The following is a 24,082-nucleotide window of genomic DNA, read 5'->3' on the forward strand; positions in this document are numbered from 1 at the left end:
CTCACCTCTCAGACTCTCCTTTTACACTGCGTTCAACACTTGTACTCTTCTTTTACACTGCGTTCACCTCTCAGACTCTCCTTTTACACTGCGTTCACCTCTCGGACTCTCGTTTTACACTGCGCTCACCTCTCGGACTCTCCTTTTACACTGCGCTCACCTCTCGGACTCTCCTTTTACACTGCGTTCAACACTTGTACTCTCCTTTTACACTGCGTTCACCTCTCAGACTCTCCTTTTACACTGCGCTCACCTCTCGGACTCTCCTTTTACACTGCGCTCACCTCTCGGACTCTCGTTTTACAATGCCTTCACCTCTCGGACTCTCGTTTTACACTGCGCTCACCTCTCGGACTCTCCTTTTACACTGCGCTCACCTCACATACTCTCCTTTTACACTGCGTTCACCTCTCGGACTCTCCCTTTCCACTGCTCTCACCTCTCGGTCTCTCCTTTTACACTGCGTTCACCACTCGGTCTCTCCTTTTCCACTGCTCTCACCTCACGGACTCTCCTTTTACACTGCGCTCACCTCTCAAACTCTCCTTTTACACTGCGCTCACCTCTCGGTCTCTCCTTTTGCACTGCGCTCACCTCTCTGACTCTCCTTTTGCACTGCGCTCACCTCTCTGACTCTCCTTTTACACTGCGCTCACCTCTCAGACTCTCCTTTTACACTGCGCTCACCTCTCGGACTCTCCTTTTACACTGCGCTCACCTCTCGGACTCTCCTTTTACACTGCGTTCACCTCTCGGACTCTCCTTTTACACTGCGCTCACCTCCCGGACTCTCCTTTTACAATGCGTTCACCTCTCGGACTCTCGTTTTACACTGCGCTCACTTCTTGGACTCTCCTTTCACACTGCGCTCACCTCTCTTACTCTCCTTTCACACTGCGCTCACCTCCCTGACTCTCCTTTTACACTGCGCTCACCTCCCAGACTCTCCTTTTACACTGCGTTCACCTCTCGGACTCTCGTTTTACACTGCGCTCACCTCTCGGACTCTCCTTTTACACTGCGCTCACCTCACATACTCTCCTTTTACACTGCGCTCACCTCTCGGTCTCTCCTTTTGCACTGCGCTCACCTCTCTGACTCTCCTTTTGCACTGCGCTCACCTCTCTGACTCTCCTTTTACACTGCGCTCACCTCTCAGACTCTCCTTTTACACTGCGCTCACCTCTCGGACTCTCCTTTTACACTGCGCTCACCTCTCGGACTCTCCTTTTACACTGCGCTCACCTCTCGGACTCTCCTTTTACACTGCGTTCACCTCTCGGACTCTCCTTTTACACTGCGCTCACCTCCCGGACTCTCCTTTTACACTGCGTTCACCTCTCGGACTCTCGTTTTACACTGCGCTCACCTCTCGGACTCACCTTTTACACTGCGCTCACCTCTCAGACTCTCCTTTTACACTGCGTTCACCTCTCGGACTCTCGTTTTACACTGCGCTCACCTCTCAGACTCTCCTTTTACACTTCGTTCACCTCCCGGACTCTCGTTTTACACTGCGCTCACTTCTTGGACTCCCCTTTTACACTGCGCTCACCTCTCGGACTCTCGTTTTACACTGCGCTCACCTCTCGGACTCTCCTTTTACACTGCGCTCACCTCTCAGACTCTCCTTTTACACTGCGTTCACCTCCCGGACTCTCCTATTACAGGGCGCTCACCTCTCGGACTCTCCTTTTACACTGTGCTCACCTCTTGGATTCTCCTTTTACACTGCATTCACCTCTCGGACTCTCCTTTTACACTGCGCTCACCTCTCGGACTCTCCTTTTACACTGCGCTCACCTCTCGGACTCTCCTTTTACACTGCGCTCACCTCTCAGACTCTCCTTTTACACTGCGTTCACCTCCCGGACTCTCCTATTACAGGGCGCTCACCTCTCGGACTCTCCTTTTACACTGTGCTCACCTCTTGGACTCTCCTTTTACACTGCATTCACCTCTCGGACTCTCCTTTCATACTGCGCTCACCTCTCGGATTCTCCTTTTACACTGCGCTCACTTCTCGGACTCTCCTTTTACACTGCGCTCACCTCTCGGACTCTCCTTTTACACTGCGCTCACCTCTCGGTCTCTCCTTTTGCAATGCGCTCATCTCTCTGACTCTCCTTTTACACTGCGCTCACCTCTCGGACTCTCCTTTTACACTGCGCTCACCTCTCGGACTCTACTTTTACACTGCGCTCACCTCTCGGACTCTCCTTTTACACTGCGCTCACCTCTCGGACTCTCCTTTTACACTGCGCTCACCTCTCAGACTCTCGTTTTACACTGCGCTCACCTCTCGGACTCTCCTTTTACACTGCGCTCACCTCTCTGACTCTCCTTTTACACTGCGCTCACCTCCCGGACTCTCCTTTTACACTGCGCTCACATCTCATACTCTCCTTTTACAACGCGCTCACCTCTCGGACTCTCCTTTTACACCGCGCTCCCCTCTCGGACTCTCCTTTTACACTGCGCTCACATCTCGGACTCTCCTTTCACACTGCGCTCACATCTCGGACTCTCCTTTTACACCGCGCTCACCTCTCGGACTCTCCTTTTACACTGCGCTCACCTCTCCGACTCTCCTTTTACACTGCGCTCACCTCTCGGACTCTCCTTTTACACTGCGCTCACCTCTCGGACTCTCCTTTTACACTGCGCTCACCTCTCGGACTCTCCTTTTACACTGCGTTCACCTCTCGGACTCTCGTTTTACACTGCGCTCACCTCTCGGACTCTCCTTTTACACTGCGCTCACCTCACATACTCTCCTTTTACACTGCGTTCACCTCTCGGACTCTCCCTTTCCACTGCTCTCACCTCTCGGTCTCTCCTTTTACACTGCGTTCACCACTCGGTCTCTCCTTTTCCACTGCTCTCACCTCACGGACTCTCCTTTTACACTGCGCTCACCTCTCAAACTCTCCTTTTACACTGCGCTCACCTCTCGGTCTCTCCTTTTGCACTGCGCTCACCTCTCTGACTCTCCTTTTGCACTGCGCTCACCTCTCTGACTCTCCTTTTACACTGCGCTCACCTCTCAGACTCTCCTTTTACACTGCGCTCACCTCTCGGACTCTCCTTTTACACTGCGCTCACCTCTCGGACTCTCCTTTTACACTGCGTTCACCTCTCGGACTCTCCTTTTACACTGCGCTCACCTCCCGGACTCTCCTTTTACACTGCGTTCACCTCTCGGACTCTCGTTTTACACTGCGCTCACCTCTCGGACTCACCTTTTACACTGCGCTCACCTCTCAGACTCTCCTTTTACACTGCGTTCACCTCTCGGACTCTCGTTTTACACTGCGCTCACCTCTCAGACTCTCCTTTTACACTTCGTTCACCTCCCGGACTCTCGTTTTACACTGCGCTCACTTCTTGGACTCCCCTTTTACACTGCGCTCACCTCTCGGACTCTCCTTTTACACTGCGCTCACCTCTCGGACTCTCCTTTTACACTGCGCTCACCTCTCAGACTCTCCTTTTACACTGCGTTCACCTCCCGGACTCTCCTATTACAGGGCGCTCACCTCTCGGACTCTCCTTTTACACTGTGCTCACCTCTTGGACTCTCCTTTTACACTGCATTCACCTCTCGGACTCTCCTTTTACACTGCGCTCACCTCTCGGACTCTCCTTTTACACTGCGCTCACCTCTCAGACTCTCCTTTTACACTGCATTCACCTCTCGGACTCTCCTTTTACACTGCGCTCACCTCTCGGACTCTCCTTTTACACTGTGCTCACCTCTTGGACTCTCCTTTTACACTGCATTCACCTCTCGGACTCTCCTTTTACACTGCGCTCACCTCTCGGACTCTCCTTTTACACTGCGCTCACCTCTCAGACTCTCCTTTTACACTGCGCTCACCTCTCTGACTCTCCTTTCACACTGCGCTCACCTCTCGGATTCTCCTTTTACACTGCGCTCACCTCTCGGACTCTCCTTTTACACTGCGCTCACCTCTCGGACTCTCCTTTTACACTGCGCTCACCTCTCGGTCTCTCCTTTTGCAATGCGCTCATCTCTCTGACTCTCCTTTTACACTGCGCTCACCTCTCGGACTCTCCTTTTACACTGCGCTCACCTCTCGGACTCTCCTTTTACACTGCGCTCACCTCTCGGACTCTCCTTTTACACTGCGCTCACCTCTCGGACTCTCCTTTTACACTGCGCTCACCTCTCGGACTATCCTTTTACACTGCGCTCACATCTCGTACTCTCCTTTTACACTGCGCTCACATCTCGGACTCTCCTTTTACACTGCGCTCACCTCTCGGACTCTCCTTTTACACTGCGCTCACATCTCGGACTCTCCTTTTACACTGCGCTCACATCTCGGACTCTCCTTTTACACTGCGCTCACATCTCGGACTCTCCTTTTACACTGCGCTCACCTCTCGGACTCTCCTTTTACACTGCGCTCACCTCTCGGACTCTCCTTTTACAATGCGCTCACCTCTCCGACTCTCCTTTTACACTCCGCTCACCTCTCGGACTCTCCTTTTACACTGCGCTCACCTCTCGGACTCTCCTTTTACACTGCGCTCACATCTCGGACTCTCCTTTTAAACTGCGCTCACCTCTCAGAATCTCCTTTCACACTGCGCTCACCTCTCAGACTCTCCTTTTACACTGCGTTCAACTCTTGGACTCTCCTTTTACACTGCGTTCACCTCTCAGACTCTCCTTTTACACTGGTTCACCTCTCGGACTCTCGTTTTACACTGCGCTCACCTCTCGGACTCTCCTTTTACACTGCGCTCACCTCTTGGACTCTCATTTTACACTGCGTTCACCTCTTGGACTCTCCTTTTACACTGCGTTCACCTCTCGGACTCTCGTTTTACAATGCGCTCACTTCTTGGACTCTCCTTTCACACTGCGCTCACCTCTCTGACTCTCCTTTTACACTGCGCTCACCTCTCGGACTCTCCTTTCACACTGCGCTCACCTCTCGGACTCTCCTTTTACACTGCGCTCACCTCTCAGACTCTCCTTTCACACTGCGCTCACCTCTCGGACTCTCCTTTTACACTGCGCTCACCTCTCAGACTCTCCTTTTACACTGCGTTCACCTCTCGGACTCTCCTTTTACACTGCTCCCACCTCTCGGACTCTCCTTTTACACTGCGTTCACCTCTCGGTCTCTCCTTTTCCACTGCTCTCACCTCTCGGACTCTCCTTTTACACTGCGCTCACCTCTCGGATTCTCCTTTTACACTGCGCTCACCTCTCGAACTCTCCTTTTACACTGCGCTCACCTCTCGGTCTCTCCTTTTGCACTGCGCTCACCTCTCTGACTCTCCTTTTGCACTGCGCTCACCTCTCTGACTCTCCTTTTACACTGCGTTCACCTCTCGGACTCTCCTTTTGCACTGCACTCACCTCTCTGACTCTCCTTTTACACTGCGCTCACCTCTCAGACTCTCCTTTTACACTGCGCTCACCTCTCGGACTCTCCTTTTACACTGCGCTCACCTCTCGGACTCTCGTTTTACACTGCGCTCACCTCTCGGACTCTCCTTTTACACTGCGCTCACCTCTCGGACTCTCCATTCACACTGCGCTCACCTCTCGGACTCTCCTTTTGCACTGCGCTCACCTCTCGGACTCTCCATTTACACTGCGCTCACCTCTCTGACTCTCCTTTTACACTGCGCTCACCTCTCTGACTCTCCTTTTACACTGCGCTCACCTCTCTGACTCTCCTTTTACACTGCGCTCACCTCTCGGACTCTCCTTTCACACTGCGATCACCTCTCATACTCTCCTTTTACACCGCGCTCCCCTCTCGGACTCTCCTTTTACACTGCGTTCACCTCCCGGACTCTCCTTTCACACTGCGCTCACCTCTCTGACTCTCCTTTTACACTGCGCTCACCTCTCGGACTCTCCTTTCACACTGCGATCACCTCTCATACTCTCCTTTTACACCGGGCTCCCCTCTCGGACTCTCCTTTTACACTGCGTTCACCTCCCGGACTCTCCTTTTGCACTGCGCTCACCTCTCGGACTCTCCTCCCGCTCTCGGACTCTCCTTTTACACTGCGCTCACCTCTCAGACTCTCCTTTTACACTGCGCTCACCTCCCGGACTCTCCTTTTACACTGCGTTCACCTCTCGGACTCTCCTTTTACACTGCGCTCACATCTCGGACTCTCCTTTTACACTGCGCTCACCTCTCGGACTCTCCTTTTACACCGCGCTCCCCTCTCGGACTCTCCTTTTGCACTGCGCTCACCTCTCTGACTCTCCTTTTACACTGCGCTCACCTCTCTGACTCTCCTTTTGCACTGCACTCACCTCTCTGACTCTCCTTTTACACTGCGCTCACCTCTCAGACTCTCCTTTTACACTGCGCTCACCTCTCGGACTCTCCTTTTACACTGCGCTCACCTCTCTGACTCTCCTTTTACACTGCGTTCACCTCTCGGACTCTCGTTTTACACTGCGCTCACCTCTCTGACTCTCCTTTTACACTGCGCTCACCTCTCGGACTCTCCATTCACACTGCGCTCACCTCTCGGACTCTCCTTTTACACTGCGCTCACCTCTCTGACTCTCCTTTTACACTGCGTTCACCTCTCGGACTCTCGTTTTACACTGCGCTCACCTCTCTGACTCTCCTTTTACACTGCGCTCACCTCTCGGACTCTCCTTTCACACTGCGATCACCTCTCATACTCTCCTTTTACACCGCGCTCCCCTCTCGGACTCTCCTTTTACACTGTGTTCACCTCCCGGACTCTCCTTTCACACTGCGCTCACCTCTCTGACTCTCCTTTTACACTGCGCTCACCTCTCGGACTCTCCTTTTACACTGCGTTCACCTCCCGGACTCTCCTTTTGCACTGCGCTCACCTCTCGGACTCTCCTCCCGCTCTCGGACTCTCCTTTTACACTGCGCTCACCTCTCAGACTCTCCTTTTACACTGCGCTCACCTCCCGGACTCTCCTTTTACACTGCGTTCACCTCTCGGACTCTCCTTTTACACTGCGCTCACCTCTCTGACTCTCCTTTCACACTGCGCTCACCTCTCTGACTCTCCTTTTACACTGCGCTCACCTCTCGGACTCTCCTTTCACACTGCGCTCACCTCTCGGACTCTCCTTTTACACTGCGCTCACCTCTCAGACTCTCCTTTCACACTGCGCTCACCTCTCGGACTCTCCTTTTACACTGCGCTCACCTCTCAGACTCTCCTTTTACACTGCGTTCACCTCTCGGACTCTCCTTTTACACTGCTCCCACCTCTCGGACTCTCCTTTTACACTGCGTTCACCTCTCGGTCTCTCCTTTTCCACTGCTCTCACCTCTCGGACTCTCCTTTTACACTGCGCTCACCTCTCGGATTCTCCTTTTACACTGCGCTCACCTCTCGAACTCTCCTTTTACACTGCGATCACCTCTCGGTCTCTCCTTTTGCACTGCGCTCACCTCTCTGACTCTCCTTTTGCACTGCGCTCACCTCTCTGACTCTCCTTTTACACTGCGTTCACCTCTCGGACTCTCCTTTTGCACTGCACTCACCTCTCTGACTCTCCTTTTACACTGCGCTCACCTCTCAGACTCTCCTTTTACACTGCGCTCACCTCTCGGACTCTCCTTTTACACTGCGCTCACCTCTCTGACTCTCCTTTTACACTGCGCTCACCTCTCGGACTCTCGTTTTACACTGCGCTCACCTCTCGGACTCTCCTTTTACACTGCGCTCACCTCTCGGACTCTCCATTCACACTGCGCTCACCTCTCGGACTCTCCTTTTACACTGCGCTCACCTCTCGGACTCTCCATTTACACTGCGCTCACCTCTCTGACTCTCCTTTTACACTGCGCTCACCTCTCTGACTCTCCTTTTACACTGCGCTCACCTCTCTGACTCTCCTTTTACACTGCGCTCACCTCTCGGACTCTCCTTTCACACTGCGATCACCTCTCATACTCTCCTTTTACACCGCGCTCCCCTCTCGGACTCTCCTTTTACACTGCGTTCACCTCCCGGACTCTCCTTTCACACTGCGCTCACCTCTCTGACTCTCCTTTTACACTGCGCTCACCTCTCGGACTCTCCTTTCACACTGCGATCACCTCTCATACTCTCCTTTTACACCGGGCTCCCCTCTCGGACTCTCCTTTTACACTGCGTTCACCTCCCGGACTCTCCTTTTGCACTGCGCTCACCTCTCGGACTCTCCTCCCGCTCTCGGACTCTCCTTTTACACTGCGCTCACCTCTCAGACTCTCCTTTTACACTGCGCTCACCTCCCGGACTCTCCTTTTACACTGCGTTCACCTCTCGGACTCTCCTTTTACACTGCGCTCACATCTCGGACTCTCCTTTTACACCGCGCTCCCCTCTCGGACTCTCCTTTTGCACTGCGCTCACCTCTCTGACTCTCCTTTGACACTGCGCTCACCTCTCTGACTCTCCTTTTACACTGCGCTCACCTCTCATACTCTCCTTTTACACCGGGCTCCCCTCTCGGACTCTCCTTTTACACTGCGTTCACCTCCCGGACTCTCCTTTTGCACTGCGCTCACCTCTCGGACTCTCCTCCCGCTCTCGGACTCTCCTTTTACACTGCGCTCACCTCTCAGACTCTCCTTTTACACTGCGCTCACCTCCCGGACTCTCCTTTTACACTGCGTTCACCTCTCGGACTCTCCTTTTACACTGCGCTCACCTCTCTGACTCTCCTTTCACACTGCGCTCACCTCTCGGACTCTCCTTTTACACTGCGTTCACCTCCCGGACTCTCCTTTCACACTGCGCTCACCTCTCTGACTCTCCTTTTACACTGCGCTCACCTCTCGGACTCTCCTTTTACACTGCGCTCACATCTCGGACTCTCCTTTTACACCGCGCTCCCCTCTCGGACTCTCCTTTTGCACTGCGCTCACCTCTCTGACTCTCCTTTGACACTGCGCTCACCTCTCTGACTCTCCTTTTACACTGCGCTCACCTCTCGGACTCTCCTTTCACACTGCGATCACCTCTCATACTCTCCTTTTACACCGGGCTCCCCTCTCGGACTCTCCTTTTACACTGCGTTCACCTCCCGGACTCTCCTTTTGCACTGCGCTCACCTCTCGGACTCTCCTCCCGCTCTCGGACTCTCCTTTTACACTGCGCTCACCTCTCAGACTCTCCTTTTACACTGCGCTCACCTCCCGGACTCTCCTTTTACACTGCGTTCACCTCTCGGACTCTCCTTTTACACTGCGCTCACATCTCGGACTCTCCTTTTACACTGCGCTCACCTCTCGGACTCTCCTTTTACACCGCGCTCCCCTCTCGGACTCTCCTTTTGCACTGCGCTCACCTCTCTGACTCTCCTTTTACACTGCGCTCACCTCTCTGACTCTCCATTTGCACTGCACTCACCTCTCTGACTCTCCTTTTACACTGCGCTCACCTCTCAGACTCTCCTTTTACACTGCGCTCACCTCTCGGACTCTCCTTTTACACTGCGCTCACCTCTCTGACTCTCCTTTTACACTGCGTTCACCTCTCGGACTCTCGTTTTACACTGCGCTCACCTCTCTGACTCTCCTTTTACACTGCGCTCACCTCTCGGACTCTCCATTCACACTGCGCTCACCTCTCGGACTCTCCTTTTACACTGCGCTCACCTCTCTGACTCTCCTTTTACACTGCGTTCACCTCTCGGACTCTCGTTTTACACTGCGCTCACCTCTCTGACTCTCCTTTTACACTGCGCTCACCTCTCGGACTCTCCTTTCACACTGCGATCACCTCTCATACTCTCCTTTTACACCGCGCTCCCCTCTCGGACTCTCCTTTTACACTGCGTTCACCTCCCGGACTCTCCTTTTGCACTGCGCTCACCTCTCTGACTCTCCTTTGACACTGCGCTCACCTCTCTGACTCTCCTTTTACACTGCGCTCACCTCTCATACTCTCCTTTTACACCGGGCTCCCCTCTCGGACTCTCCTTTTACACTGCGTTCACCTCCCGGACTCTCCTTTTGCACTGCGCTCACCTCTCGGACTCTCCTCCCGCTCTCGGACTCTCCTTTTACACTGCGCTCACCTCTCAGACTCTCCTTTTACACTGCGCTCACCTCCCGGACTCTCCTTTTACACTGCGTTCACCTCTCGGACTCTCCTTTTACACTGCGCTCACCTCTCTGACTCTCCTTTCACACTGCGCTCACCTCTCGGACTCTCCTTTTACACTGCGTTCACCTCCCGGACTCTCCTTTCACACTGCGCTCACCTCTCGGACTCTCCTTTTACACTGCGCTCACATCTCGGACTCTCCTTTTACACCGCGCTCCCCTCTCGGACTCTCCTTTTGCACTGCGCTCACCTCTCTGACTCTCCTTTGACACTGCGCTCACCTCTCTGACTCTCCTTTTACACTGCGCTCACCTCTCGGACTCTCCTTTCACACTGCGATCACCTCTCATACTCTCCTTTTACACCGGGCTCCCCTCTCGGACTCTCCTTTTACACTGCGTTCACCTCCCGGACTCTCCTTTTGCACTGCGCTCACCTCTCGGACTCTCCTCCCGCTCTCGGACTCTCCTTTTACACTGCGCTCACCTCTCAGACTCTCCTTTTACACTGCGCTCACCTCCCGGACTCTCCTTTTACACTGCGTTCACCTCTCGGACTCTCCTTTTACACTGCGCTCACATCTCGGACTCTCCTTTTACACTGCGCTCACCTCTCGGACTCTCCTTTTACACCGCGCTCCCCTCTCGGACTCTCCTTTTGCACTGCGCTCACCTCTCTGACTCTCCTTTTACACTGCGCTCACCTCTCTGACTCTCCATTTGCACTGCACTCACCTCTCTGACTCTCCTTTTACACTGCGCTCACCTCTCAGACTCTCCTTTTACACTGCGCTCACCTCTCGGACTCTCCTTTTACACTGCGCTCACCTCTCTGACTCTCCTTTTACACTGCGTTCACCTCTCGGACTCTCGTTTTACACTGCGCTCACCTCTCTGACTCTCCTTTTACACTGCGCTCACCTCTCGGACTCTCCATTCACACTGCGCTCACCTCTCGGACTCTCCTTTTACACTGCGCTCACCTCTCTGACTCTCCTTTTACACTGCGTTCACCTCTCGGACTCTCGTTTTACACTGCGCTCACCTCTCTGACTCTCCTTTTACACTGCGCTCACCTCTCGGACTCTCCTTTCACACTGCGATCACCTCTCATACTCTCCTTTTACACCGCGCTCCCCTCTCGGACTCTCCTTTTACACTGCGTTCACCTCCCGGACTCTCCTTTCACACTGCGCTCACCTCTCTGACTCTCCTTTTGCACTGCGCTCACCTCTCGGACTCTCCTTTCACACTGCGATCACCTCTCATACTCACCTTTTACACCGGGCTCCCCTCTCGGACTCTCCTTTTACACTGCGTTCACCTCCCGGACTCTCCTTTTGCACTGCGCTCACCTCTCGGACTCTCCTCCCGCTCTCGGACTCTCCTTTTACACTGCGCTCACCTCTCAGACTCTCCTTTTACACTGCGCTCACCTCCCGGACTCTCCTTTTACACTGCGTTCACCTCTCGGACTCTCCTTTTACACTTCGTTCACCTCTCGGTCTCTCCTTTTCCACTGCTCTCACCTCTCGGCCTCTCCTTTTACACTGCGCTCATCTCTCAGACTCTCCTTTTACACTGCGCTCACCTCTCAGACTCTCCTTTTACACTGCGTTCACCTCTCGGACTCTCCTTTCACACTGCTCTCACCTCTCGGTCTCTCCTTTTACACTGCGTTCACCTCTCGGTCTCTCCTTTTCCACTGCTCTCACCTCTCGGACTCTCCTTTTACACTGCGCTCACCTCTCGGATTCTCCTTTTGCACTGCGCTCACCTCTCGAACTCTCCTTTTACACTGCGCTCACCTCTCGGTCTCTCCTTTTGCACTGCGCTCACCTCTCTGACTCTCCTTTTGCACTGCGCTCACCTCTCTGACTCTCCTTTTACACTGCGTTCACCTCTCGGACTCTCCTTTTGCACTGCACTCACCTCTCTGACTCTCCTTTTACACTGCGCTCACCTCTCAGACTCTCCTTTTACACTGCGCTCACCTCTCGGACTCTCCATTCACACTGCGCTCACCTCTCGGACTCTCCTTTTACACTGCGCTCACCTCTCTGACTCTCCTTTTACACTGCGTTCACCTCTCGGACTCTCGTTTTACACTGCGCTCACCTCTCTGACTCTCCTTTTACACTGCGCTCACCTCTCGGACTCTCCTTTCACACTGCGATCACCTCTCATACTCTCCTTTTACACCGCGCTCCCCTCTCGGACTCTCCTTTTACACTGCGTTCACCTCCCGGACTCTCCTTTCACACTGCGCTCACCTCTCTGACTCTCCTTTTACACTGCGCTCACCTCTCGGACTCTCCTTTCACACTGCGCTCACCTCTCTGACTCTCCTTTTACACTGCGCTCACCTCTCGGACTCTCCTTTCACACTGCGCTCACCTCTCTGACTCTCCGTTTACACTGTGTTCATCTCTCAGACTCTCCTTTTACACTGCGCTCACCTCTCTGACTCTCCTTTTACACCGGGCTCCCCTCTCGGACTCTCCTTTTACACTGCGTTCACCTCCCGGACTCTCCTTTTGCACTGCGCTCACCTCTCGGACTCTCCTCCCGCTCTCGGACTCTCCTTTTACACTGCGCTCACCTCTCAGACTCTCCTTTTACACTGCGCTCACCTCCCGGACTCTCCTTTTACACTGCGTTCACCTCTCGGACTCTCCTTTTACACTGCGCTCACCTCTCTGACTCTCCTTTTACACTTCGTTCACCTCTCGGTCTCTCCTTTTCCACTGCTCTCACCTCTCGGCCTCTCCTTTTACACTGCGCTCATCTCTCAGACTCTCCTTTTACACTGCGCTCACCTCTCAGACTCTCCTTTTACACTGCGTTCACCTCTCGGACTCTCCTTTCACACTGCTCTCACCTCTCGGTCTCTCCTTTTACACTGCGTTCACCTCTCGGTCTCTCCTTTTCCACTGCTCTCACCTCTCGGACTCTCCTTTTACACTGCGCTCACCTCTCGGATTCTCCTTTTGCACTGCGCTCACCTCTCGAACTCTCCTTTTACACTGCGCTCACCTCTCGGTCTCTCCTTTTGCACTGCGCTCACCTCTCTGACTCTCCTTTTGCACTGCGCTCACCTCTCTGACTCTCCTTTTACACTGCGTTCACCTCTCGGACTCTCCTTTTGCACTGCACTCACCTCTCTGACTCTCCTTTTACACTGCGCTCACCTCTCAGACTCTCCTTTTACACTGCGCTCACCTCTCGGACTCTCCTTTTACACTGCGCTCAACTCTCTGACTCTCCTTTTACACTGCGCTCACCTCCCGGACTCTCCTTTTACACTGCGTTCACCTCTCGGACTCTCGTTTTACACTGCGCTCACATCTCGGACTCTCCTTTTACACTGCGCTCACCTCTCGGACTCTCCATTCACACTGCGCTCACCTCTCGGACTCTCCTTTTACACTGCGCTCACCTCTCAGACTCTCCTTTTACACTCCGTTCACCTCTCGGACTCTCCTTTTACACTGCGTTCACCTCTCGGACTCTCGTTTTACACTGCGCTCACTTCTTGGACTCTCCTTTCACACTGCGCTCACCTCTCTGACTCTCCTTTCACACTGCGCTCACCTCTCTGACTCTCCTTTTACACTGCGCTCACCTCTCGGACTCTCCTTTCACACTGCGATCACCTCTCATACTCTCCTTTTACACCGCGCTCCCCTCTCGGACTCTCCTTTTGCACCGCGCTCCCCTCTCGGACTCTCCTTTTACACTGCACTCACCTCTCGGACTCTCCTCCCGCTCTCGGACTCTCCTTTTACACTGCGCTCACGTCTCTGACTCTCCTTTTACACTGCGCTCACCTCTCCGACTCTCCTTTTGCACTGCACTCACCTCTCTGACTCTCCTTTTGCACTGCGCTCACCTCTCGGACTCTCCTTTTACACTGCGCTCACCTCTCAGACTCTCGTTTTACACTGCGCTCACCTCTCGGACTCTCCTTTTACACTGCGCTCACCTCTCTGACTCTCCTTTTACACTGCGCTCACCTCCCGGACTCTCTTTTTACACTGCGTTCACCTCTCGGACTCTCCTTTTACACTGCGCTCACCTCTCTGACTCTCCTTTTACACTGCGCTCACCTCTCTGACTCTCCTTTCACACTGCGCTCACCTCTCTGACTCTCCTTTCACACTGCGCTCACCTCTCTGACTCTCCTTTTACACTGCGCTCACCTCTCGGACTCTCCTTTCACACTGCGATCACCTCTCATACTCTCCTTTTACACCGCGCTCCCCTCTCGGACTCTCCTTTTGCACCGCGCTCCCCTCTCGGACTCTCCTTTTACACTGCACTCACCTCTCGGACTCTCCTCCCGCTCTCGGATTCTCCTTTTACACTGCGCTCACGTCTCTGACTCTCCTTTTACACTGCGCTCACCTCTCCGACTCTCCTTTTGCACTGCACTCACCTCTCTGACTCTCCTTTTGCACTGCGCTCACCTCTCGGACTCTCCTTTTACACTGCGCTCACCTCTCAGACTCTCGTTTTACACTGCGCTCACCTCTCGGACTCTCCTTTTACACTGCGCTCACCTCTCTGACTCTCCTTTTACACTGCGCTCACCTCCCGGACTCTCCTTTTACACTGCGTTCACCTCTCGGACTCTCCTTTTACACTGCGCTCACCTCTCTGACTCTCCTTTTACACTGCGCTCACATCTCGGACTCTCCTTTTACACTGCGCTCACCTCTCGGACTCTCCTTTCACACTGCGCTCACCTATCGGACTCTCCTTTTACACTGCGCTCACCTCTCAGACTCTCCTTTCACACTGCGCTCACCTCTCGGACTCTCCTTTCACACTGCTCTCACCTCTCGGTCTCTCCTTTTACACTGCGTTCACCTCTCGGTCTCTCCTTTTCCACTGCTCTCACCTCTCGGACTCTCCTTTTACACTGCGCTCACCTCTCGGATTCTCCTTTTGCACTGCGCTCACCTCTCGAACTCTCCTTTTACACTGCGCTCACCTCTCGGTCTCTCCTTTTGCACTGCGCTCACCTCTCTGACTCTCCTTTTGCACTGCGCTCACCTCTCTGACTCTCCTTTTACACTGCGTTCACCTCTCGGACTCTCCTTTTGCACTGCACTCACCTCTCTGACTCTCCTTTTACACTGCGCTCACCTCTCAGACTCTCCTTTTACACTGCGCTCACCTCTCGGACTCTCCTTTTACACTGCGCTCAACTCTCTGACTCTCCTTTTACACTGCGCTCACCTCCCGGACTCTCCTTTTACACTGCGTTCACCTCTCGGACTCTCGTTTTACACTGCGCTCACATCTCGGACTCTCCTTTTACACTGCGCTCACCTCTCGGACTCTCCATTCACACTGCGCTCACCTCTCGGACTCTCCTTTTACACTGCGCTCACCTCTCAGACTCTCCTTTTACACTGCGTTCACCTCTCGGACTCTCCTTTTACACTGCGTTCACCTCTCGGACTCTCGTTTTACACTGCGCTCACTTCTTGGACTCTCCTTTCACACTGCGCTCACCTCTCTGACTCTCCTTTCACACTGCGCTCACCTCTCTGACTCTCCTTTTACACTGCGCTCACCTCTCGGACTCTCCTTTCACACTGCGATCACCTCTCATACTCTCCTTTTACACCGCGCTCCCCTCTCGGACTCTCCTTTTGCACCGCGCTCCCCTCTCGGACTCTCCTTTTACACTGCACTCACCTCTCGGACTCTCCTCCCGCTGTCGGACTCTCCTTTTACACTGCGCTCACGTCTCTGACTCTCCTTTTACACTGCGCTCACCTCTCCGACTCTCCTTTTGCACTGCACTCACCTCTCTGACTCTCCTTTTGCACTGCGCTCACCTCTCGGACTCTCCTTTTACACTGCGCTCACCTCTCAGACTCTCGTTTTACACTGCGCTCACCTCTCGGACTCTCCTTTTACACTGCGCTCACCTCTCTGACTCTCCTTTTACACTGCGCTCACCTCCCGGACTCTCCTTTTACACTGCGTTCACCTCTCGGACTCTCCTTTTACACTGCGCTCACCTCTCTGACTCTCCTTTTACACTGCGCTCACATCTCGGACTCTCCTTTTACACTGCGCTCACCTCTCGGACTCTCCTTTTACACCGCGCTCCCCTCTCGGACTCTTCTTTTACACTGCGCTCACATCTCGGACTCTCCTTTTACACTGCGCTCACCTCTCTGACTCTCCTTTTACACTGCACTCACCTCTTGGACTCTGCTTTTACACTGCGCTCACCTCTCTGACTCTCCTTTTACACTGCGCTCACCTCCCGGACTCTCCTTTTACACTGCGCTCACCTCTCTGACTCTCCTTTTACACTGCGCTCACATCTCGGACTCTCCTTTTACACTGCGCTCACCTCTCTGACTCTCCTTTTACACTGCGCTCACATCTCGGACTCTCCTTTTACACTGCGCTCACCTCTCGGACTCTCCTTTTACACTGCGCTCACCTCCCGGACTCTCCTTTTACACTGCTTTCACCTCTCGGACTCTCCTTTTACACTGCGCTCACCTCTCTGACTCTCCTTTTACACTGCGCTCACATCTCGGACTCTCCTTTTACACCGCGCTCCCCTCTCGGACTCTTCTTTTACACTGCGCTCACATCTCGGACTCTCCTTTTACACTGCGCTCACCTCTCTGACTCTCCTTTTACACTGCGCTCACATCTCGGACTCTCCTTTTACACTGCGCTCACCTCTCTGACTCTCCTTTTACACTGCGCTCACATCTCGGACTCTCCTTTTACACTGCGCTCACATCTCGGACTCTCCTTTTACACCGCGCTCACATCTCGGACTCTCCTTTTACACTGCGCTCACCTCTCGGACTCTCCTTTTACACTGCGCTCACCTCTCGGACTCTCCTTTTAAACTGCGCTCACATCTCGGACTCTCCTTTTACACTGCGCTCACCTCTCGGACTCTCCTTTTACACTGCGCTCACCTCTCCGACTCTCCTTTTACACCGCGCTCACCTCTCGGACTCTCCTTTTACACTGCGCTCACCTCTCGGACTCTCCTTTTACACTGCGCTCACCTCTCGGACTCTCCTTTTACACTGCGCTCACCTCTCAGACTCTCCTTTTACACTGCGCTCACCTCTCGGACTCTCGTTTTACACTGCGCTCACCTCTCGGACTCTCCTTTTACACTGCGCTCATCTCTCAGACTCTCCTTTTACACTGCGCTCACCTCTCGGACTCTCGTTTTACACTGCGCTCACCTCTCGGACTCTCCTTTCACACTGCGTTCACCTCTCGGACTCTCGTTTTACACTGCGCTCACCTCTCAGTTTCTCCTTTTACACTGCGTTCAACTCTTGGACTCTTCTTTTACACTGCGTTCACCTCTCAGACTCTCCTTTTACACTGCGTTCACCTCTCGGACTCTCCTTTTACACTGCGCTCACCTCTCGGACTCTCCATTCACACTGCGCTCACCTCTCGGACTCTCCTTTTACACCGCGTTCACCTCTCAGACTCTCCTTTTACACTGCGTTCACCTCTCGGACTCTCGTTTTACACTGCGCTCACCTCTCGGACTCTCCTTTTACACTGCGTTCACCTCTCGGACTCTCGTTTTACACTGCGCTCACCTCTCGGACTCTCCATTCACACTGCGCTCACCTCTTGGACTCTCCTTTTACACTGCGCTCACCTCTCGGACTCTCCATTCACACTGCGCTCACCTCTCGGACTCTCCTTTTTCACTGCGTTCACCTCTTGGACTCTCCTTTTACACTGCGTTCACCTCTCGGACTCTCGTTTTACACTGCGCTCACTTCTTGGACTCTCCTTTCACACTGCGCTAACCTCTCTTACTCTCCTTTCACACTGCGCTAACCTCTCTTACTCTCCTTTTACACTGCGTTCACCTCTCGGACTCTCCTTTTACACTGCGCTCACCTCTCGGATTCTCCTTTTACACTGCGCTCACCTCTCGGACTCTCCATTCACACTGCGTTCACCTCTCGGACTCTCCTTTTGCACTGCGCTCACCTCTCTGACTCTCCTTTTACACTGCGCTCACCTCTCCGACTCTCCTTTTGCACTGCACTCACCTCTCGGACTCTCCTTTTGCACTGCGCTCACCTCTCGGACTCTCGTTTTACACTGCGCTCACCTCTCAGACTCTCGTTTTACACTGCGCTCACCTCTCGGACTCTCCTTTTACACTGCGCTCACCTCTCTGGCTCTCCTTTTCCACTGCGCTCACCTCCCGGACTCTCCTTTTACACTGCGTTCACCTCTCGGACTCTCCTTTTACACTGCGCTCACATCTCGGACTCTCCTTTTACACCGCGCTCCCCTCTCGGACTCTCCTTTTACACTGCGCTCACATCTCGGACTCTCCTTTTACACTGCGCTCACCTCTCGGACTCTCCTTTTACACTGCGCTCACCTCCCGGACTCTCCTTTCACACTGCGCTCACCTCTCAGACTCTCCTTTTACACTGCGCTCACCTCTCGGACTCTCCTTTTACACTGCGCTCACCTCTCAGACTCTCCTAATACACTGCGTTCACCTCTCGGACTCTCCTTTTACATTGCTCTCACCTCTCGGTCTCTCCTTTTCCACTGCGTTCACCTCTCAGACTCTCCATTTCCACTGCTCTCACCTCTCGGACTCTCCTTTTACACTGCGCTCACCTCTCAGACTCTCCTTTTACACTGCGCTCACCTCTCAGACTCTCCTTTTACACTGCGTTCACCTCTCGGACTCTCCTTTTACACTGCTCCCACCTCTCGGACTCTCCTTTTACACTGCGCTCATCTCTCAGACTCTCCTTTTACACTGCGCTCACCTCTCAGACTCTCCTTTTACACTGCGTTCACCTCTCGGACTCTCCTTTTACACTGCTCTCACCTCTCGGTCTCTCCTTTTACACTGCGTTCACCTCTCGGTCTCTCCTTTTCCACTGCTCTCACCTCTCGGACTCTCCTTTTACACTGCGCTCACCTCTCGGATTCTCCTTTTACACTGCGCTCACCTCTCGAACTCTCCTTTTACACTGCGCTCACCTCTCGGTCTCTCCTTTTGCACTGCGCTCACCTCTCTGACTCTTCTTTTGCACTGCGCTCACCTCTCTGACTCTCCTTTTACACTGCATTCACCTCTCGGACTCTCCTTTTGCACTGCACTCACCTCTCTGACTCTCCTTTTACACTGCACTCACCTCTCGGACTCTCCTTTTACACTGCGCTCACCTCTCTGACTCTCCTTTTACACTGCGCTCACCTCCCGGACTCTCCTTTTACACTGCGTTCACCTCTCGGACTCTCGTTTTACACTGCGCTCACCTCTCGGAACTCTCCTTTTACACTGCGCTCACCTCTCGGACTCTCCATTCACACTGCGCTCACCTCTCGGACTCTCCTTTTACACTGCGCTCACCTCTCAGACCCTCCTTTTACACTGCGTTCACCTCTCGGACTCTCGTTTTACACTGCGCTCACCTCTCGGACTCTCCTTTTACACCGCGTTCACCTCTCAGACTCTCCTTTTACACTGCGCTCACCTCTCGGACTCTCGTTTTACACTGCGCTCACCTCTCGGACTCTCCTTTCACACTGCGATCACCTCTCGGACTCTCCTTTTACACTGCGCTCACCTCTCGGACTCTCCTTTTACACCGCGCTCACCTCTTGGACTCTCCTTTTACACTGCGCTCACCTCTCGGACTCTCCTTTCACACTGCGCTCACCTCTCTGACTCTCCTTTTACACTGCGCTCACCTCTCTGACTCTCCTTTCACACTGCGATCACCTCTCATACTCTCCTTTTACACCGGGCTCCCCTCTCGGACTCTCCTTTTACACTGCGTTCACCTCCCGGACTCTCCTTTTGCACTGCGCTCACCTCTCGGACTCTCCTCCCGCTCTCGGACTCTCCTTTTACACTGCGCTCACCTCTCAGACTCTCCTTTTACACTGCGCTCACCTCCCGGACTCTCCTTTTACACTGCGTTCACCTCTCGGACTCTCCTTTTACACTGCGCTCACCTCTCGGACTCTCCTTTTACACTGCGCTCACCTCTCGGACTCTCCTTTTGCACTGCGCTCACCTCTCTGACTCTCCTTTTACACTGCGCTCACCTCTCTGACTCTCCTTTTGCACTGCACTCACCTCTCTGACTCTCCTTTTGCACTGCGCTCACCTCTCAGACTCTCCTTTTACACTGCCCTCACCTCTCGGACTCTCCTTTTACACTGCGCTCACCTCTCTGACTCTCCTTTTACACTGCGTTCACCTCTCGGACTCTCCTTTTACACTGCTCTCACCTCTCGGCCTCTCCTTTTACACTGCGCTCATCTCTCAGACTCTCCTTTTACACTGCGCTCACCTCTCAGACTCTCCTTTTACACTGCGTTCACCTCTCGGACTCTCCTTTTACACTGCTCTCACCTCTCGGTCTCTCCTTTTACACTGCGTTCACCTTTCGGTCTCTCCTTTTCCACTGCTCTCACCTCTCGGACTCTCCTTTTACACTGCGCTCACCTCTCGGATTCTCCTTTTGCACTGCGCTCACCTCTCGAACTCTCCTTTTACACTGCGCTCACCTCTCGGTCTCTCCTTTTGCACTGCGCTCACCTCTCTGACTCTCCTTTTGCACTGCGCTCACCTCTCTGACTCTCCTTTTACACTGCGTTCACCTCTCGGACTCTCCTTTTGCACTGCACTCACCTCTCTGACTCTCCTTTTACACTGCGCTCACCTCTCAGACTCTCCTTTTACACTGCGCTCACCTCTCGGACTCTCCTTTTACACTGCGCTCACCTCTCTGACTCTCCTTTTACACTGCGCTCACCTCCCGGACTCTCCTTTTACACTGCGTTCACCTCTCGGACTCTCGTTTTACACTGCGCTCACCTCTCGGACTCTCCTTTTACACTGCGCTCACCTCTCGGACTCTCCATTCACACTGCGCTCACCTCTCGGACTCTCCTTTTACACTGCGCTCACCTCTCAGACTCTCCTTTTACACTGCGTTCACCTCTTGGACTCTCCTTTTACACTGCGTTCACCTCTCGGACTCTCGTTTTACACTGCGCTCACTTCTTGGACTCTCCTTTTACACTGCGTTCACCTCTCGGACTCTCGTTTTACACTGCGCTCACCTCTCGGACTCTCCTTTTACACTGCGCTCACCTCTCGGACTCTCCATTCACACTGCGCTCACCTCTCGGACTCTCCTTTTACACTGCGCTCACCTCTCAGACTCTCCTTTTACACTGCGTTCACCTCTTGGACTCTCCTTTTACACTGCGTTCACCTCTCGGACTCTCGTTTTACACTGCGCTCACTTCTTGGACTCTCCTTTCACACTGCGCTCACCTCTCTGACTCTCCTTTCACACTGCGCTCACCTCTCTGACTCTCCTTTTACACTGCGCTCACCTCTCGGACTCTCCTTTCACACTGCGATCACCTCTCATACTCTCCTTTTACACCGCGCTCCCCTCTCGGACTCTCCTTTTACACTGCGCTCACCTCCCGGACTCTCCTTTTACACTGCGCTCACCTCTCGGACTCTCCTCCCGCTCTCGGACTCTCCTTTTACACTGCGCTCACCTCTCAGACTCTCCTTTTACACTGCGCTCACCTCTCGGACTCTCCTCCCGCTCTCGGACTCCCCTTTTACACTGCGCTCACCCCACGGATTCTACTCCCGCTGTCGGACTCCCCTTTTATACTGTACTCACCTCTCCATTTTGTATGTCACAAATACCGCTTTTTAGTGAGAGGGAAACAATGTAATCCACTGACACTCCTCTAACAGTGTTGGTCTTCAAATGACAGGTTGGGGGTGTGCTTGAATGGCTTCGGGTGCATTTCTCTCTGTCTTTGCATTGTCACTCCTCACCACTTCAACCATCTCCATTTGACCCTGCACTTTTAACCTATTTGTCTCTGTATCTCCTTTTCTGTATTTTATTTGTGTACCATGCATCTGTATGCCTTCTACTTTAACTTTCTCTTGGTTTAATTTTCTCTTTCAGCTAATTTATTTTAGCAACTGCTTCATATTCTAAATCTAAGGGTATCAAACTCAACTGAAGGTGGCCTAGTAATTCAGGGCCTCTGCGCTGAATCTCCCTCCCATGTTCTGAGTTTGAGTCCCGAGATATGTGTCATTTGAACTTAGCTCAGTGATTGTCAGCTTTCCTGCTAACTGGAATACTTTGTGGATGCGGCCTGCACCACTTTGGGAAGTGGGTTGATGGTAATTTATGTTGGATGCCTTTTCCCTGTTTAAAAAAAACATTAACTGACTAATGCTAGAGATACATTGAAGGTATCTGTGCAGAATTCAGTGATCTAGGCCACCTTGGCAGCAAGATGCTGCATGGCAGGGATTAGCCCCAATAGTGAATACAAAGAGAAACCATCAGGATTTTTAAAAGTGGTCTTTAGTGTGTGCATTGTCCAGGAGTCCATCGATGTATCCTTTACACTCATTCAACAATAGTTCCATTCATACATCTACCTTCCAAACTACCATCCTTTGATACACTCATCCATCATCTGCCAACCTGTCTGTCCCATATGCATCAGGCTTTCTCTACTTCCATCCGTTTATCTCACCTTCTCTTTATCCATCCAATTTTCTTTTCATTAATCCATCAATAAATCTCAGTTTTTCCTTAGGTAAATGAATAATATTCAGAAATGCATTTTAAAACATTCTTTCTCTCTATTCAGGTTGTGGAAGACTGGAAATTTGTAGCTCAAGTTCTGGATCGGATTTTCTTATGGCTGTTTTTGCTGGTGGCCATTCTAGGATCGGTATTGATATTTGCTCCAGCACTTCGAATGTGGGGAAGCATTGTGATAATGCCCAGTGTAAACTATCATAATTAATCTGAGTGGCACATTGATATTTTGGATGTGATTTGCTAATATGTCACTTGCTATTAGATTTAACTATATTTTATAGAAGGAAAATGATTTGATAAGTAATCATTTTGGAGCCTTGGCAAAACACTTAATTTCATACATATTTTATTTATTACACAATAAAATCTCAATATAAATATTTTAATTGAATAACAGAATGTAGGTATGTGCTGGATTTCACCTCCTAACAGCATTACGTGTTCCGGGTCATGCCAGTTTATCAGTTGTGATCACAATGAATTTTATTGCTTTATTTTACGATAATGAAAGGAAAATTCTCTAACATGAAAATGGAGGTTCCATAAGTCATTGATAACTGGAGAACTGCTTAGATATTCAGAATTTGAGACACATATGAATCTTATGAATACATTTTTGGTTTAAAGGAGCAAGACAATTTTGAAGGTTTTGTCACACAAAAAGTTGTATTTAAAATGTCATTCAGACACTATGAATGACCACAGAACTTGCCTGCTATGTAGTGGATTGACTGAGGAACCGTTATGCCTCAATTTTTTTAACAATTAGGTACTGATAATGATCACTTTGTCAAAAAGAATCATCATCCTAGTGATGTCTCAATCATATCTTGGCTATTTTATTACCCTGTTCAATAGATGGTGAAGCTGATGTAGCTCGTGAAAATCACATCATTATTCTTTACATGTTTCTGTACCATTCAGAGAATAACAATATGAAGAACTTCAGGCCTATTGCCATTGACTCTTGATTAGCTTCACTACTCCTATATTAAAAAACAAAGTGCCACATTGATCCAGCTACAAGCTGTTAGTCTGAGTTGCAGTCAAGATTTCAGTGTCTTGACATGCAGGTAGGAATTACGCTATGTTTGAGTCCTGGCTTTATCCCTCATAGCTGTATTCACCTATGAACACCTTCCCAAACTTCAAACACCGCTAATTTGTATATCAGTGTGCTTCTGTAAAATAAAGTGTTTTCTTGTTATGAACATACTCTGTTTCCTGTTTCCTCCACACACAGTGACAATGAAATTTAACATTATTTGTGCCATAACCGGGATCCTTAGTAGTTATTGCCTAAGT

The 24,082-nt window shown here is 52.1% G+C and overlaps 1 protein-coding gene across 1 annotated transcript in view; it reads left to right on the forward strand.

Annotated features, from left to right (window-relative positions):
• Positions 1-22,982, forward strand: part of chrnb3a (cholinergic receptor nicotinic beta 3 subunit a) — an 81,484-nt gene extending 58,502 nt beyond the window's left edge. The window contains exon 5 of the mRNA XM_067982284.1: positions 22,824-22,982. Coding sequence (XP_067838385.1) covers positions 22,824-22,982 — 159 coding nt within the window. The remainder of the gene's footprint in view (positions 1-22,823) is intronic.
• The last annotated feature ends 1,100 nt before the right edge of the window (positions 22,983-24,082 follow it).

This window comes from Heptranchias perlo, chromosome 4, assembly GCF_035084215.1.
Source record: "Heptranchias perlo isolate sHepPer1 chromosome 4, sHepPer1.hap1, whole genome shotgun sequence".
Taxonomy (NCBI): domain Eukaryota; kingdom Metazoa; phylum Chordata; class Chondrichthyes; order Hexanchiformes; family Hexanchidae; genus Heptranchias; species Heptranchias perlo.